The following is a 19,731-nucleotide window of genomic DNA, read 5'->3' as shown; positions in this document are numbered from 1 at the left end:
GTCCCTCCCCATCTTTCCTGTAGCCCCCTTTAAGTACTGGAAGGCTGCTATAAGGTCTCCCCAAAGCCTTCTCTTCTCTAGGCTGAACAACCCCAACTCTCTCAGCCTGTCCTCACAGGGGAGGTTCTCCAGCCCCCTGATCATCTTTGTGGCCTCCTCTGGACCCACTTGAGCAGGTCCATGTCCTTCTTATGTTGGGGGCCCCAGCACTGGACACAGCACTGCAGGGGGGATCTCATGAGAGTGGAGTAGAGGGGAAGAATCCCCTCCCTCGACCTGCTGGCCACACTTCTCTTGACGCAGCCCAGGATACGGTTGGCTTTCTGGGCTGCGAGCGCACATTGCTGGATCATAGTCAGTTTTCCATCCACAAAGACACTCCCCCCCCCCCCCCCCCCCCATCAAGTCCTCCTCTGCAGAGCTTCTCTCAATCGACTCATTGCCCAGCCTGTATTTGTGCTTGAGATTGCCCCGACCCATGTGCAGGACCTTGCACTTGGCCTTGTTGAACTTCATGAGGTTTGCATGGTCCCACCTCTCCAGCCTGTCCAGGTCCCTCTGGATGGCACATCCCTTCCCTCCAGCGTGTCGAACACACCACACAGCTTGGTGTCTTTGGAGAACTTGCTGAGGGTGCACTCAATTCCACTGTCCATGTTACCAACAAAGATGTGAAACAGCACCGGTCTAATACTGAGCCCTGAGGAACACCACTTGTCTCTGCTCTCCACTTGGACATGAGTCATTGAACACAACTCTTTTAGTGCGACCATCCAGCCAAGGACTTGTGCACCTTCAGGTTCCTTAGACAGTCTCGAACCTGATCTCCTACAGCAGACAGTTCTTCATTCTCTCAGTCCCCTCTTTTGTGTCTTGGGCAGTGTGGCTGGAGCACTTGCTGGGGAAGACTGAGGCAAAAAAATCACAGAGTACCTCAGCCTTCTCCATATCCCAGGTAACCACGTTTCCCATTTCCTTCTGGAGAGGGCCCACATTTTCCCTAGCCTTTCTTTTAGCACCAATGTACCTATAGAAGCTTTTCTTGTTGCCCTTGACATCCCTGGCCAGAGTTAATTCTATCAGGGCTTTGGCCTTCCTAACCTGATCCCTGGCTGCTTGGACAATTTCTCTCTATTCCTCTCAGTCTATCTCTTCGTGCTTCCACCCTCTGTAGGCTTCCTTTTTGTGTTTGAGCTTACCCAGGATCAACTTGTTCATCCATGCAGGACTCCTAGTGTTCCTACCTGACTGCCTCTTTGTCAGGATGCATCACTCCTGAGCTTGGAGGAGGTGATCCTTGAATATTAACCACCTTTCCTGGGCTCCTCTTCCCTCCAGGGCTTTATCCCATGATACTCTGCCAAGCAGATCACTGAAGAGGCCAAAGTCGGCTCTCCTGAAGTCCAGGGTAGCAAGCTTGCTGCACTCCCTCTTCACTGCCCTAAGGATCTTGAACTCCGCCATTTCATGGCCACTGCAGCCAAGACTGCTGTTGAGCTTCACACCCCCCACCAGCCCCTCCTTGTTGGTGAGAACAAGGTCGAGCACAGCACCTCTCCTCATTGGCTTCTCTATCACTTGGAGAAAGAGGTTATTACCAATGCATTCCAGGAACCTCCTGGATTGCTCATGCCCTGCGATATTGGGGTGGTTGAAGTCCCCCATGAGGACCGGGGCTTGTGAATGTGAGGCTGCTCCTATCCTGTCTCTAGAGGGCCTCATCAGCTCGGTCCCCCTGGTTGAGTAGCCCTCATCATAACATCTCCTGTCCCTGCCTTCCCTTTAATCCTGACCCATAAACTCTCGGTTAGTTCCTCATCCATCCCCAGACAGGGCACCATGCACTCCAGCTTGTCATTGACATAGAGGGTGACACACCCCTCCTCTGTAACTTTCACTACTGAATATAGTCCACTTTTTAATATAGCCGTATGGACTATGACATGTAGAATGGTTAGCAAAGTTCCTAATCAGAAAATACTTCCGGATCAATGGAAAAAAAAATAACAAGAAACTTGAATATATATAATACATATAAAGATATCCCATGAAATATATGTCCCAATGTAGCAAAAGAATGGCAAAACAATATGGTATGCCTCTTAACTCCCAGGGGCACTGTTTGAGTCAGCAGTGCATGGACTATTTCAATAGTGGGTCAGGGTCTGACCTCATTTATATTCTGTAGTGAAACTGGAGCATCAGACAACATGACGTACACAAAAAAAATAAGACTACCCTTTCATATATCTCTTCACCTAGAATCACATTCAGATTAGGAACTGAAAAACCTTAAAGGCTGATCATCAAACATGTACAGAAAGCTTCAAAGTGGAGAATATTTAAATGCGATGCCTTCTTTATCTCTCGTTTAATCTTCTATCAAGCCATGCTGGAAACAGGATTTTCTGATGGCAAAGATTTTTATTTCTAAAGGGTTCTTTTCATGTATAAAGGCCTCTAAAATACTTGCTTATATTTATAGCTGCAGGCATCTTTTAAAATGTATCTTTATAGTCAGTTATTAGCAGTAGTGGACAAATTTTGCACTTCTTCGTCGCCATGGAAGACCAAAGCCCGTTATGGTCTAGTCTGACACATTTCTTACTCTCTCCAAAGGGGAAAGAATCAAACGTTTCAGCTCAGGGATATTTTAATGCCCAGAGCAACCCTGCTTTTAAAGGCCTCCATCTGTTACTGCAGACTGCGGATGGCGTCTCTCTGCCCTTCACAATGCTGAGTTAGCACCTCTTTTCCAATGACCAACCACAGCAGAAATGGACCAGCAGCATTTAAAGGGAATTTTAATATTTACAGTAAAGGGGAGTGGGTGTGGAAGGAACTTAAAAGTGTGCACATGTATTCTCCTCTGGATTTTGATTCTAATGATTTTTTAACATGATTATCACGATAGCATTGCTGCTGCTGCCTTCAGGAGTGAAATCACCCAGAATCACAGAACCATTTAGGTTGGAAAGGAGCTCTTGAGACCAGCCAGTCCAACACCCCTGCTCAAGTAGGGCCAAAAAAAGCCCCAACTTTATCTGTCTTTCAACAACTTTCACCAAATTCCAATTCTCTGAATGAGGTCACCATATGAAGGGATATTCAAATAACCACAGCTGGAGACTGGCATGAGATAGGAGTGGGGCTCTGGACTCATCTGAAGGCACTTGGACAAGAACATGAGATAAGGAGACCTCACGCGGCCACATAAACATGCTTTGACACCATCAGACCGACCAGACTCCCTGTTTCTGTGTGCCAGACTCTGTGAATGTTTTATCCAACAACTGCTCAGATGTAAAAGACATCAAACAGTCCCTGGAACAGGATTTATGTATTTTAAACCTCTTCAGAGTAACCAAGCAGATAAGCAAAGGGTTGCAATTGTGAAATCAAATGCTCAAACTCTGCCCAAAGTCCCACAGTAGGTGTGAGCCCTTTGCTGGAAAAGGTCATTTATTGTTTTAGTCAAAGTTTCACATCTGTAAACTGAGAATAATGCTGTCCTTGCATCCAGATTCAAAATCTGCAGCGGAAGCACATATATGTGGTGCATACTGCTTGATCCTCAGCTGGCAAATTAACAGTGTAACATGTAATTTAGACATGAAACACGGAACAAAGAAAGTTGCATTTAGTCTTATTTTAAAAAGTTATATTTGGTTTGACCATTTACCAAACATAACTATGCTATGAATACTGGTATTTGCTTTAATTAAAAGAGAAACTTCATGGCATTAAGAAAGCAATTTATTCTGCTTCTTCTATTAGAGCCAGACAAATAGCCATTAAGTAATATACCACTATCAAACACAGCATTTAGGAAATTTTTTTATTATCATGCACTGTGGGCTTAGGACAAAAATATGGTATTTACTTTCTGCTTTTGGTATAAAACTGAGGAAAGGATTTGTCTTCTTATAATTTTATTTTTAAAAGAGCAAGGGAAGATATGTTATTACAGAATCACACATATTATTTCCTAAGGTAAGCCCAGAATTATAGCTAAAAAGCTGAAAGTATTTTGAATGTTTCTGATCAGTCAATCAATCCTGTCTGAACGTGACACTTTTGGAAACTGGGACCCATCAAAAGGAATAATAAATTTGAGATAAAAATATTACATTTAAAATTTTGTTATGAACTATAATAGAAAAGACACAAGATACATTATTTATGTTTCTAAAAATCAATCTTTGATGTTAAAGTTGTTTCCTAGTACACAGAAACAAAATATATGGCAACCTATAAAAGGAATAAAAAATTTCTATTTTAAAACAACAGAGATGTAAAATAAAAACAATTAATGGTCTGAGCATCTATTATTCTTAAGGCCAAAGTCCATAACCACAGCAGCCTAGGACTGGAGTTTTACAGGGCATGCACATTCAACACAATGATCTCCCGAGGTGCACAGGGGAGTGTTCACGTCCTTTTGGCTTATGGTGATTAGGAAATAACCAGTGTGTCACATACTACAGGCTAGCAACTGTCGACTTTTTATGACCAGTGGTGCAGATGAGAAGCTCGTACAAAAGGGTCTATTCAGCCTCTGTCCCAGAATTTTAAGCAAACACAAGCAACAAACCTAGGGCAAGTATTTCTCCATGATACAGGCATGCAGACTGCCATTTCCCACAACAGCGTTACTTGGTTTTAGTAGGCAGTCAGCTTTGTTGCTCCCATGAAGAGCAGAAGGGGTAATGAGGACTCACCCCCTTGTGTCTATAATTTTGGGAGAGTGAGGGAAGAGGGATACAAGGTAGCCTTCTTCTCCACAAGCCTACCTAGGAAGGGGAGGGAAGGCTCTAGCTGCTTCCTTGAAGACTCAGGAGAAGAAAAATCTGATTAAGGGTGGAAGGAACAGGGTTCAGGGTTCTTCTCACAGAGGACATGATGTGAAGGCACAGAGAGGAACTGGCTCTTTTGCTGGCAAACAGCCCAAATTGTGCCCTGCAATTCTCGGTTGGACACATGGTGTGAGAGAACATGTCAGAGAGAAAGAAGTGAAGGTGTTGCAAAGAACAGACACTAACAAAAACCCCCAAAACCCCACTAGTACTACAATGGAGTACACACTGATGTTACACTACTTTTTTCTATCCCAGTGTACTCCAGCAGCACTCACTGCACCCATGCCAATCTGCAGGACCACTGGTCAGATGCCACTGTGGGGGGCCATGGCGGTGCTGCAGGAGTGCACAGCTATGGCACTGGTCCCTGTTCCTGTTGGCCATTGAAATTTTCTTTCTGAGCACCTGCGACAAATCAGGCTGGCAGTACAGTGACTGGTAGTGAAAGTTATGCAAATATATGAGTGGGCTACTGCTCCATTGGGAAGAAAGTCCTATTTCAGATCTGCTAGAGTGACAGCTATAGCAGAATATTGTCAGGTAGACTATAAATAATACTGAGAACACCTTCAAACTTACAACACATGTTTACAGAAAAGCTACAGAGAACATTGCAGTGATTACCCTTAAGAAATGTTTTGTCTTTTTCTCCTTATTTTCGTCAAGTTCTGATTGCAGGTTTAAAAGAAATCCACCCATTCTATTCTGAATCCATAAATCCCACTCTAAGAGCACTCAGGACTGCCCAAAAGAACATTCTCAAAAAAACCCAGTTTCATCTTGCTACAGTTTAAAAAGGCAAGCAGGTTCTCCTGCGTGAGGCTTCTGCAAGGTAGACTGTGAACACGGAGCTTAACTCCTCTCCCTGGAGCAGAAAGTACATCCTCCACAGCACCCTCCAACCCACAAAGCACACCAGGAGAGAAAGCCTGAGCACCCAACCCACACAGCAACACAAAGCTCTAGTTCACACAGAGCTCACAGCCTAATCACCATGTTTTCTGAGAAAAAAAAAAAGTACAGATCATGCTCTTTCAACAAAAACAATAGGCACTTACCTCTTATATTTATTTAGCTCTTTATTTACTACCTATATATTACTAGCTTTATAAATTTTCTTTAAACAAAAGTTGCTTTCATCTATCACAGCTTTGAGGTGAAAGGCTGCAACACAACCATAAATACTTGTTTCTTGTCATTCATGAGGTACTTAATGAAGGTCTTATAATACATGTTAACTGGCCCCTATGAAAATACACTTATGATATTTGATATAACTGTTTCTTTTCTCCTAGACACTTTGCATCTGCCAAATTAATGTTTTGAATATAACGTCTTATCCTATGCTTAGACAGTGCTGCAGAGGGACCGCAGCATCAGCCGTGGAGGCATGAATCTCAGTGAAGATGTCTGTCTGCATGACTCCGTTTTAGGGACACTGAGGATTGTCCGTGCCTGGCACAAAGCTGTGGGGTGCACAAATACCTCAGCCTCCGCCGACTCAAACAGAGAAGCTGTTAACATGCAGACAAGTGAGAAATGAGCCAGGCAAGGAGCTGGATATGGGACCCTACCGGGGCTGCATTGCTGTGCCACACAGCACCCAGCTCACCAAGGTCTCGCTGCCATGCAACCCTGGGGAAGGCATGACCCACAGACCAGGCCTTGCCACAACTTGCCATGGCATTGCTGTGATTATACCACTTACAACCTTTCCTTATCACCACCCACAGCAATGGGTCTGCTTCAGGGAAAGTACGGATAACACAAGTAGATACCGGGAAGCAGTTTAACAGTAGAGTTTATGAAGGCCATAAAGAGAAATAATTTTCTGTTGCTTTGAGGTGGGGGTTTTTGTGTGCCCATAAGCTTGTTGTATGCCTGGGACAAAACACATGCTACTGCACAGCAGCACAGAAAGCAGGGTTAGTTGAATTACGTTGAAGAGCACCAAATAGGATGCTGTATGTGTAGAGGGATCACAAAGCCACTGGAAAACACTGATATCTGATGTTCTCAGCGTGTGTGTATGTGCATGTGTGTGTGTTCAGAGCTGGGTGTAGCTTGTTGCAGAGCACAAGATGACAGCACACTTCACAGAAATGGCCTCATAAAATATTCAGTTTCCTGCTTTTGCCTGGGGTACAATCTGCACATTTTCCATACAGTTGCAGCAAGAAAGAGCAGTGCTAGAGTCTATTTCTCATACATTTAAAGTGTTTACACTTTAAATTTGAAAGACTAAAAACGCAGATCTACTGACATAATTTCTCCATTAGAAAGTACATTTACTCTGCCTGGGATTTTGCCCAGACTGAAACAAGAGGCTTTTGAGACTAAAACAATAGAGGAATTCCCCCAGGCAGACAATGAAACAGTGTAATAAATAACACATAGAAGGTTGTAATTACAAATATTTTTTACATAATATAATCTAGATATAGTTTAGCAGGCCCATACATTCCAAATATGAATTGATCTAGAAAACAAGTGTGCATCCGTGTGATTTTTTTCCTTCAAATAATCCCAGAGCCTAAGATAATACTAAACAGAAGAACGGTCACTCACACACTCATGTGTGGGAACAGGTCTTTCAGCACAGCCTCACTCTTACCAGCTGATGGAGGAATGCAAAAAAAAAAAAAAATAGCTGGATGTAACATGGCTGAACCTGTGAGGATATTTCTCCCAAGTCTCTTGGTGACTCACGCAAGAAGGACACGCTGCCTGTGCTGCTAACATATTCTACTACATGCACACACAAACATTATGACGGTGTGAAATTGCACTGGTATTACCTTTTTCAGATTTTACAGTTTAAAAGAAATGCTGCTAGGCAATCAGCCTTAAAGTGGAGCAAGGATGGCACCCAGTGGCCAAACAGATTCATCTCAGAAAAACATTTCTCAGCTACTTCCCATTCTTCACTTTCTGGAGTTTTAATTATAAAAAAGGTTCTAGCTCTAATATGAACTCGTTGGCAATGTCAAAAGCCTTTAAAGGACACTGCCTTCTTCCTATGAGAGACTTTTATGTTTCCTTTTGTAAAATATTTTGTAAAAATACCCCAACACCTATAGAAATATTGCCATTAATAATTTACAATCGATACCAGTAAACATTTATGACAAACAACTGTTTGCAGACAGAACACTGTATAGAGGCAGAAATAAGCAAAGAATAGTATTTTTTATTTTTGTAGGATATATGGTAGGGAAAACAAAAGATTTCTTTCTGGTTTTAAAATCAGTACAACTACTAAGAAACCTGTTTAATTTTAAAATTAACATTGATAATATTAATGCCAATTAGAAAATTTCTATCCAAATATAGTTTGGTGAAAAGCAACTTGATTTATTTAACAAGAAAATTCCCAGTTAATAACTGTCACTCTGCTGGGGTTACAAAAGGAATCCAAGAACAGATAAATGAAGAATAATTTTAAACGTGAAATATTATGCATTTTTCTGGATTTCTTTAAAGAATTCTTTCTTCCATGAGTTAAAACAAACTGTACAATGGTCTTACTGGGTCAGTCTTGAATGCAGGTTTCAGAACAGTGAGCTGTCACATACAGGGCTAGCCCCAGGGATGTCTATCAACTGCGTGGGGAATAATTTGCTCCTTATTGATGGTGAAAGAACCATGATAAACCCACAGTGAAGAACTCCAAAAGTACCATCATTCACTGAAGTACCCCAATTTTTTAAATTATTCCGGTCCAATTTAAGTGCACAAGTCTTTGCTAGATAGATTTTTCTTCCTGTTTGAAAACCTTTCCAAATATAAATTCCCAAGCCTGCCACTGACTAAAGCATACTACTTTATCATTTGACAAGTGTTGATTTTTTTTTTCAATCATTCATCAGATATTCCTCAGGCTCGCATGACATTTTAAATGTATTCTTTGCCTTACCACTTTTTGCACGATCATTGGCTAAATAGTGTAGCAGTGTTGAACTGTGTTTATTCCTTGATGCTTTCCAGCTGACAAGAGATTCTTGTGGAATATAATGACTGATCAAATTGAAGGACAGACAACAGGTCTGTTGGATAATAAATCATTTCACTTTCACTTGTGAGCAATGCTATGTCCCTAACAATTGCTATTTCTGATTTGTTTTTCTAAGCATTCTCAAGTCCTGGACCAATTGTGGTTTTGGATATGAAAACAGATGTAAGAAACACAAAACTTCTCATGTACATAACAAAATCCAGTATTTGAGAGCAGCAAAGAAGTAGCACACTTTTTTTAGTATGGGTAAATTAATAACCATAAGTGTTTTATTACTCCTCTGCTGAAAACTTCTGTTGTTGAAGCACCACTGTATTAGTGCGCATAATTACTAAGAAACGGAAAAACAGCCACTATTAAAGGCAATAAGTCAGTAATATTTTAAACCAGTTAGAATGGTTTTTTAGTACTGTAAAAGAATATTAAAGTATAGCAGAAATTCTTAGAGTTATTATCTAAATCAACTGAAGTCTATTTCAGCTTTACAGAAGAAGGCTTTTTAAAAAAAGTAGAACAAAGACCAGTTTTGACCATGCACATAATTTTAATTTTCTGTTATTCTCAGTGTTTGAAGTTTATCACTTGTTAAGGTATTTAACAAAGAGATTTAAACTCTAGTCTAGTTATGAAGTAGCTGATCTTAGTAGTCATTTAGTCTTTAATATTTCTAGTTACTGTGTGTCTTTACTCTGCAGTCAGAATATCAATGTTGTTTTTTCACATTTTTTTAATCCTAACCCTTAAAGCTCCCTTCTTTTTAACCTACAGTGTAAATGTATTCAGAGATTATTCTGTATAGCATAAACACTAAAGAATATATATATTTTACCTTTGCATATTAAAAAAATTCCACTGGAAGTTCCTTATTGACATCTGCATTATGCCCTTGGCCTGACATAATCCACTGACCAGAACCTACTCCTTCCTGAAAGAAGCCTATCCCTTTTAAAAATTCATTTAATGACCTGTGATAAACTTATAAATGAACAGAAAAAATTGTCTGGGCATGGTTATATGATGAAATTGTGGGCTTTATCTAGCTTCCAGGCCACAGGTTGGTTTCTTTTGCCTTAACTCTCTCAAATCATATATAGCTTTTCCTCAAGAGAAAGATTTTTTTAAAACAGGATTTACTTATGTACTACACTATAAAATAAACTTGTTTTGTGCAGGTTTATCATACAAATGCAACACAGTTGCATCATACAAATCTTCTGCAGTCAGAAACCAGAAGTGTTGAAATCTTTCACAGAGATGTTTTAATATTTCTGTCTCCTCTTTGCAGATGGGAAACCAAAACATGAAGTGCCTTGCCCTGTTCAGATAATATGACAACACGAGGGCAAGGAACCTGCCCAATTAGACTACAAATATTCAGAGGTGGGCAGACTCTTCATTACTGCTATAACCTCCCTTTACCCCTCTATAGTCAACAAAGAGGGACGGCCCCTCAGAAAGCAGCTCAGGGCTGAGCCTCACCAGGTTAAATTACTCCTTGTAAACCCTCCCTCCACAACATCCTGGAAAATTCGTATTTCATCTGCCCTGGAGGGAAGGGAACGGAACATTTTACTCTGGTAGCTCCATTTTTTCACCTGGAAATAATAAACATTGTCATTTTAGAAATATGAGAGGAATCATTTCAGTGACGTTTTGCAGCAATTTAATCTCATCTTGATCAACTATGAAACCATAAAATCAAATGCTGAAATTTCAATAAAACTGTCTAAATTTTTGAAAACAAATTCAGAATTTTCATTATCTTTTTCTATTAACTGTCCCTAGAATTAGGGTAGACACTACAGTATGACACTAGTCTAGTAGTACAGCTCCAAAAGTAATTTGTAAACAGGTGCCACTCATGCCTCTGACACACCGCAGTCATCCCACTTTATTTCTGATAAAATGCCTCATGGAAGAAATTCAAGCAAAAAAACCTCTTTTTTTTTTTTTTTTCCACAAACTGTCATATTGCTCTTTTATATGCCTTATTCTCAAAAAAACCTATCACACTGGAACAGGTTTCATGAGATGGTAACAATGTCTGTATGAGAAGGGCTGTTGTACTAGGAGAAGTGCACCTGAGAATCATAGGTCCCATCACTGAGACAAGGAGCTGAAGAATGGCTTAGCAGGACAATCCAGAAATGCTTCCAGGGGCACGTGGTTGAGAAAGAAACATCTCACACTAAAACAAACAATTCAGCAAACTCAAGAGTTTTCATCAAACCCTAGTATCTGCAATTTCTGAGATTTATGACAGTAATGATCAAATCAAAGCACATTTCTCTCCATTTTAAACATAGAAGGCACGGTCTCTTTTCTGGATGATAAAAAGTGATGCAAAGAATGTAGTTTCCTATTTTTTTTCCAAGCAGTGCTGTTGGAAGGCACTGATTAATAACATAAGAATAGTTGTGCTGCATCAGACCAAAGGTCCTTCTAAGCCCTGTACCTTAGCTTTGAGAGTAACCAAGAGCAGGGAAGACTATTTGAACTGAAAACCCGTACTTTCTTGGCGTACTCCTCTCAGCTTCAGTGAGCTGTGCTTCAGAGATTTCCTGAACCAGAGCTGACTGTCATTATACAACAGTCCTCATTTTACCTTTTCCTTCTGTTAATTCATCATTTTTAACTCATTAACATCTATGGTGATAGGTCATTTAGTGTAACTACATGTTTGCTGAAGAGAGATCTTTAGTCAGATTAAAGTCTGTACCCTGATAATTTCATCTGATGCCCCTAAACCTAAACATTGCATGAGAAAAGACCATGAACAATCTTTCCCTACTCCCTCATGACATTTCCTCTCGTCACTGAAATTGTAAAAATTTTTTTAGTTTTATATATCTTTAGAAAACAGAGCACTAGCTTGTCAACAGATTACAGCCTCACATTTCAGAAACTAGTATAAAACCCCCAGTATTTTATTTTAAAATATTATTTATTATTTTTAATAATTTTCAGTGTATGCAATGTGTTCCTGACTTCTTGTTTCCATGACAACTGAAGACATAGGCAGATGTAAAAGTGTGTGAAATAATGTAATACAATAAAGACCTCAATTTCATGAATTATGAAACTCTTAACACTATGCCTTAGGTCTTGTCTTATGTGGGCAGTGCATGTAGAAAAAACAGAAAAAATAAAGTGTGTTTTACATCTTGTGAACATGTGCATTTCTCACAAGAGAAAAAAGGAACACAGCTCAATATTAACACTTAAGCGCTGTTTACCCTCAAGGTTTCTCCTTAATTTTTTTCCTCATTGTCACTACTCTCAGTGGAACTTGAGCAGCTAGAATAGCATTGGGCAAAAGCTCGGTGCCAGCACAGACCCTCCCTGTGACAGCCGAAGAGGAGTCCAAGAGTCTGTGTGACTAGCCTTGGGGGACAATCTGAAAAACACTTAAGCATGTGAATAGCTTCATGCACTTACATAGAATTGTAGGTCTCTAAAGAACAGTATCTGTTTCCCCATATGCATGGCTGGGACCACGGCTTGCAATACTGACTTTGCAATATGATTACATGCCTTCGGTCCTTGGTAAACTCACGTTACCACACAGTGAAATGGCAGTTTCATCAATGCATAAAAACCTCACCTTCTAGCTATACATATTTAAATGGCAATATTTCATAAGTGATCCAATACACAAAGGCCATCTTGCCTTTCTGAATTTTAATTACTGAGGAAGACTATAATGTAATTATTATAAATCACTACAAATTATTTAATTACAAGAACATAAAAGTAACTAAAATAGTTCTAAATTGAAAGATGGTGACAGCAGAGAATAACATAGCTCAGGAATGCTTTCCCAGTTCTTACAGAGATTGGAGATAAAACACATAAAATTCAGTTTTTCATTGTGCTGCCCATTGTTATTCATTTAAGGGTGGGTATAAAATTGTAACAGCATAAGACATGAATAACAAATTCACTTTATAGCATACGTGTAACGCACTCCAAGTATCAAATTCACTTAAATCCATCATCTTTCATGGATTCAACTGTTTACATTGTCATATACAGGAGCAGTCCTAAAAGTTGGTTCCTTTTTTCGTTCAACTCTTTCCATTATTATTTAGTTAAATGTCTGTGTTTTTAAGAGAGATACAAAAGCCTCCCTATGCGGAGGTAGGTCTTAACTAGTCATGCGTCAGGCTACGGAATTGAGAAATACAGAAATTGCTATTCAGGCTACATTTTGAATCGAAGATTCTGTAAAGCAGGTGATACATTATTTTCCGTTGTGTAGCTCTCCTGTGTGCTGTTTGACCTAAAAAAGGGAATCTCTCACAGGGCTATAAATAATGCATCACAGTCATTAAATATTGATCTGGCTTATACCACTCACAGCTGCACAATTAGGTTAGCTTTTTAAAAATAGCCTCTTGTATATTACCCGTAATAGGACAGTGTTTACATATTCTCCTTAGAAACTATATTAGTTAAATTTAAAGGTGATGTGTGTTTGTGGGACTGCTTGCTAAGTCACAGGACTTGTTCATTGCTGTCTCAGAAGTCAGTAACTCTTGCTATAAATATCCTGTCCTGGGCACAATTCTGCATTCTTTACTCATGTATCTTGGCTTTCTATATTTGTCTAAAAGACAACTATTTTTAGGCTCGGAGAGCCTGCATTTCAATGAGAAGAAACCTGGCACTACAGGACAATGCTACAGGATAGCATCAATCAGATTAATCAAACTTCACTAGTCTTACATTTTTCTATTCCAGTACTACAAATGCTTATAACTAAACACTAGTACTAGTACACAAAGGAAATAACAGAATTGTCTTTTAAGTCTAAACTACAAGAGAGAACTGAGTTGCCACAGTTTTTAAAATCATACCTATCTGTAACTTCTTAAAAAAGTAAAAGAATATTGATATGGCTATGATTCATTGGTGCATTACTTTAGCTTATCCTGCCAAAATTCAGTTTGAATTTAGTGTAGTTACGTAGATGCAAGTGAGGAGAAGCATTGTGATAAAATAGGCTCAAGGCTTCAGAGAGACATTCTCACATATACAAGAAATGTTTGTGCTTAAGGTGGATTTTTTTTGTTTTACTTGCAAATGCCCATGAAAAGTTTAATTTTTCTCCCTATATCTAGAGCTGTATCTATAGAAATCTACCTATCTCAGTAATGCAGCAACATATCAGAAAACCTAAAAAATATTATGCAGTTTATATGAACTTAACAGTATATCTGATTTAAATGATTTTTGGTTTTTTGGAAGCCATCAGAATCTAAATCTAAAATAAGAAAATCAACATTGAAAAATATTTAGTAGCAAATAAATGAAAACTGATCTGGCAATGGAGAGATTGTTTTAATCCTATAAATCATTCACAAAACCCACATCCTCTTTCTTAGAACCTGGAAGTACAGTGCATATCCCAAATACAGGAATAATGGTAGATACCCCAAATTAATTCTGATTAATAATTAATTCTAATTCAATTGCCTGTTATTGAAACTCTATCAGTTAAGCTTCCATATGTTTTTCTCCATTTTAAAAACCTACCCATTTTCAGGAAAAAAGATCCATTTTATACCGCATGATAACTCAAGTCTTTACTTAACCTACATTTTAAACTGGCATTAAAAGAGGACTGGATCTTAAATTTTAACTTTTTTCAGAGATCTTGTTCCATCAGAAAATGCAACACAAAAGACTGACTGCCATGTATAAAGAGATGGAAGGTGGCAGAGGGAGCATTACTATGCAGTTTTACAAATGTCAAACAAAGTCAAAGACATCAACAACATCCTGCTGATATCAATGGCAAACCTTCTATTACCTTCCTTGGGGCCAGATTATCACCTGCAGAGACTAAGGGATTTGCTCAGATTCTGAATCCAGATCTCTGCAGTTCCATTTGTGTCTACCTGGAGGGCTAAGTCCCCTCTCTCATCACTAAAACGGGCTCACTGGGTTAAGGGCATGAATTTTCCATTCCCACTCCCCAGGGTGCAGGCAGCAGGCTGCATGGGTGGCTCCATTCAGGTTGGCAGAGCTGCACCTGCCTGCGCTGCCTTGGAGCCTCATACCCATCCTGCTCGTGCCAGCCTCCTGAGAAATGCGTGCCTGTTAGAGTACGTGCTAATGAATCCCAAAAGCTTTAATGCAAATAATGAAAAGGACTGGTGACATAAAATTTTACAGTAATGATTCATATAATTGGATTCTATTTTGAGAAAAAAGCCCCATCCATTCATTAATAGAACAATTTCTAATCATATAAGCATTTTTAAACTTGGCTTTCAGATTTTTATTAGTGAAAGCTATGTTCTAGAAACACCAGAAGTGGAATCCCTTCAAAAATGTGCAAAAACCCCTGTTCAATGTGAATCTGTGCTGCTGCTTCGTTTTCACACAGCTGTAGAAATCAGATATGGAATAGGCCAACTGCATGACATGGTCCAGTATCATACAATGTTTAATTTCTCCGAACTGTGAATTTCTCTCTGTATTTTCCAGCTCCAGAACCAATGGTGCTCTGCACTTTTTCCCATCCTAGCATCTGGAGAAAGGTATTTAATTTCTTACGGGTTTCTTACTATGATGAGTTTTTTATGTTGTTTCATTAATTCTTAGATAGGATTGGTAGCAACAGAAATAAATGTTATTTATTTTACAGAACCTGCTCACAGTGATTACATTTAATTCTTAAGAACATACCTGGTATATTTGTGAATTTGTGTATTTGTGAATTCTTCAAACAACAGTAGGAAATTATTGACAAAATTTCAAGTAAAAAAATCAACTTTAATTAGCCTTGCTAGGCTTTCTGTAATGCAATAAAATTAATTCACTGGTAAAAGCCAGAGGAAAAATAAACTTCAAGTACTCTTGCAATTTTTCACTTTGTATCAGAATATTCTTGAGACCTTAGGCAAATAAAAATTAATGGAAAAGCATTTTATTAAGACTATAAAGAAATAAGATGACAAAAGTGGAAGTTGTCAACTCAAATGTATTGTCACTCCAAAGTTATTAATTACTGTTAGGTCCCATGTCAGTCAAGAGCCGGTAGTGAACTACTGGCATTACTCTCATTTAGATGTTTCTATCATGTCTATTTGTTACTGTTCTGACTGAACCAGAACATCAGGTAAATTGTAACAGACATTTCCTCTGACATCTGCCAATAAATCACCAAAGGGAGAGGGGACAGTTTTAGCCCCAAACACCCCCAGAGGGAGGAATTGTTTATTAGCCAGTCAAGTCTAGAAGATGACCCTAATATAACAAAGGGCTTATACAAAAGATAACAACATAACAAACAGAGAAGAGAGCAGTGATTTCAGGGTAGGATGCCCCAGGAGACCTCAGCAGGGAGACTGGCTGCCAGGGCTCTGCAAGGTGGGGGAGATGGGAACAATTTCATCTCACAGATGGATGGCCCTCTCTGGGGATGAACTCTCTGTCAAAGGCCCACAAGACACGCTGGTCCTCTCTGGGTTTTTGTTGTTTTGTTTTGTTTACAACTAGTGGTGTAAAGCATTAACAAAGACTACCTGGCACTCATTTTGTCAAGAATTGAGACAACTAGATATAGGAAAGGGAAAATTTTTCTGAAAAAGTATAACATCTTAGTTTAATAATAGCTGGATTATATTCCTCATTTTCTCATCTGTGTTCTTTATAAAAATATATCTATTTGGGGTTATTAATGAATATTAACGCTTAAATGGATAGTTACATGCCTTCAAGGTAAATGGATAATGACAAGACATTCCTTACTTGAAGACTGGCAAATCTATTAATGAAGACACCTGGGAAAACAAGTAGAATAGCTCCTCATCACACTAGTATCTAAGTCCAAAGAGTAACATAGCAAGCTTTTATTTCAACTACACAGACCACGATGGAGAATGACAGCAACCATGAAGTATGGCCCTCTGGTATCTAGAAAGATATTGGTTGAATCCTGACAGTCATAGAAGCTATATTACAGGTGTTTATTCTAAGGTAAACTAAAACAACAAAAAAAAAAAAAAAGAAAAAAGAAATATTTATGGTCCTTTATCCGTTTCTTTCCCCTCTCTCTCTCTCACAGTGTTCAGTGTTACTTTACTAAACGTAAATACAACGTATCAAGCACACAAAAGTATTTTCTGCTGGCTGCAGCACTGGAGCAATCTTCAACCATGTTTGATTCCAGCAATACTTCAGTAATCTAATCTTCAGCTTGCAAAAAAGTAGGTAACTGCACCAATAACTACAATGGCAGGAGAATATTACACCCTTATCACCAGGTATCGATACAGAGTTATAAGGCACAGCCATCATTCAGGCAATAATCTACAAACTAATTAACTAACTAGGAATAGCTGCCCTTCCTCAGCCCAGGTAACTTATTAGTATCAGCTCTGCTAAGTCACCCACAGCTTCCCCCTTCCACCACAACTATCCCCATAGTGCAGTGATCAGGTTGCAGCCACCCAGCCAAGTGTCAAAATAACCATCAAACAGCTATTTTTCAGCTAGGCAGGTGCCAGGGAGCCACAGCAGGAAATGCCAGCAGTGTGGAGTCACAGCAGTCCAGATCTCTTTCCCAGACCTCGCCACAGCCTCTGATGCACTTTGTGTATCATAGACCAACGTTGATACCCACCATGAAAACCTCCCAAACAGCTATGAGGAGCCCTCTACAACACTGACTCCTCATAGCCGAGGAAAGTGCCACCGTTTCCCTAGTGTTTCCTCAAGCAGAAAAGGACAAACAAAGCCTATCACAAAAGCAGCTCTGGAGTGCTGTCAGAGATGAATGAGCAAGGTCGCTGCTCCCCGTACTCTCTACCCCTTGGCAAGGCAGAATTCAGTGAGAAGACATAGTTATTGGTCCCTAGCAATGTTATGTTCAGCACACATTGCTTTACAGTTCTGCCCAGGACACTTATAGAAGTTGGAAGAGGATTTCCCACCTTCACGTCCAGCCTTCTGAGCCTACGCACAATCTTGATAGTGAATGCTCTGCTTTTTTAGTAAACACAGGACAGCTTCCACACTATAAGCATGTAAAGACTCAAGTTCCTCTCATTTTCTCTAGTTTCTTCCTCACCTCCCACTATAGTACGACTTCCCTATGGTGATTCTTGTTGAGGAGGCCACCAAATCCATGCTGACGTGCAGTTCCAGCAGCTGGTGCTGGGACAACAGTATTTTGCAACTGTGCACCCATCACTGCAGCTCTTCATCCTTTGAAAGATTTTTTCCACCTTCCCTGCCTAAGAGCCTAACATGTAATACATCTATCATAAATCATTGTTAATTATGATTTTTGGCTTTTGATGTAAATCTTTTCTCTCAGATAATCTACATCCATTTTAATTTACTGTTATATTTTCAGAAATAACTAAAAACTTAAATCCTTACCTTAAATTTATCAACTTCTGCCTTCGAACATGTTGCATGATAAGATAACACCTGCCCCAGAACAAAAGATAAAAAAACATTTTTGTAGATTTGACAAGTAGAAATAATAGGGCTCCGTACTGCAGTCTAATCAATGATGTTTAAAACAAATTTAATTAATATTTATGCATGGTAATTCAGTTCTGAATGTCAGCATATAATAACTAATTGCAGGTTATCAGGTATACATTTGGCATTTATGTTGCAGGGAATTTTATAGGACATCATGAACAGTAAGTAATTCAATATTATAAGCATTCCTACATTGTTCTCCTGGAGTTCTACAATTAAAAGAGAAAGAATTTAATATAAAAACAACAGTAGATTTATAGACTTTAAATAATGCTATACTGTAAAGCTTTAATGCCTTTGCTAGTGGCACATCATTGCATGTAAATTAGCACCTCTATGCTATGTCTGACATTCTCTTCAATACCATTCTGGAGATGAAAACATTACATCACATGCACAAAGTACTGCACACCTCCTCTATTACCTGTAAGTATGCATACATTTACATGGAATACATTATATCCTTATGTGACAATACTAACATTAAACAAGCACTCCAGAAGGTGCAAGAGCCATCCTGCATACTGGACCCACCAAGGGTCCTCATTTTGAAATTGTTTTCATCTATGAATGTCTCTGTTACTCATATAAATACATAAACTCTATCTCAAATGCCCTTAGCTTGCAATACCTTGTGGCAATATGTCCCAAGATGTATTTACTCATATCAATTTTGTAAAGGTGTCGTCTTTTACAGTAATAGGAAATCATTCCTGCACTACAGAAGAATAAATAACAAACACCAATTCACTTGTTCTGTCCCATGTTTTACTTTCTATAACTATACATCATGTCCTTCCTCAAATATTATCTATTTCTCTGTCCAACCATATTGTAGCTTCTCAGAAATCTGTAAGATTAGTAAAGTTATGGCTTCTGCTATGTCAGATTACACTTAATACCAAAATTCTCATCAGGCTTCTTTATCTGTATTCGTTATATCCCACTAGATTTTTAAAGTCTTCCTTAATAATGGTTATTCCAATCTTTTATTCATTTGCAAATTTTGCATCCTTAATATATAAAATAGAATTTAGCCTGTTTTATAACCATATAGCATCCTACTGTCAACCTTTCCCCATCATTTGTTTACATTTTGCTCTTCTGTTTATTAGTCAATCTTATGAGAATTCTATATGAAAAACAGTATCTGTATAAGCATCTTATGATAAATAAATCAAATTGATTTATTTTACATCTGATATCAAGTCATTTTCAAATGCCACTCATTGCCACACTAGCTAAATACATAAATACTAATAAAGTATTCTATTACTGAAAAATGGATTCACAGTCCTCCAGCATATACCATTCTTTTGTTCAGTACTTTTCTGCTGTATCTTCAATCAC

At 38.9% G+C, this 19,731-nt stretch overlaps 1 protein-coding gene across 1 annotated transcript in view; it reads right to left on the bottom strand.

Moving 5' to 3' along the window:
- The window catches only part of PDE11A (phosphodiesterase 11A), a 137,414-nt gene that overhangs the window by 43,137 nt on the left and 74,546 nt on the right, over positions 1 to 19,731 (bottom strand). Inside the window, exon 10 of the mRNA XM_074872268.1 lies at positions 18,271 to 18,321. Within this exon, the coding sequence (XP_074728369.1) occupies positions 18,271 to 18,321 (51 nt within the window). The remainder of the gene's footprint in view (positions 1 to 18,270; positions 18,322 to 19,731) is intronic.

The sequence above is a fragment of the Strix uralensis genome, chromosome 6 (genome assembly GCF_047716275.1).
Source record: "Strix uralensis isolate ZFMK-TIS-50842 chromosome 6, bStrUra1, whole genome shotgun sequence".
NCBI classification, from domain to species: domain Eukaryota; kingdom Metazoa; phylum Chordata; class Aves; order Strigiformes; family Strigidae; genus Strix; species Strix uralensis.
Note: the sequence above shows the minus strand (reverse complement) of the source record. Positions and strands in the feature narration are given on the sequence as shown.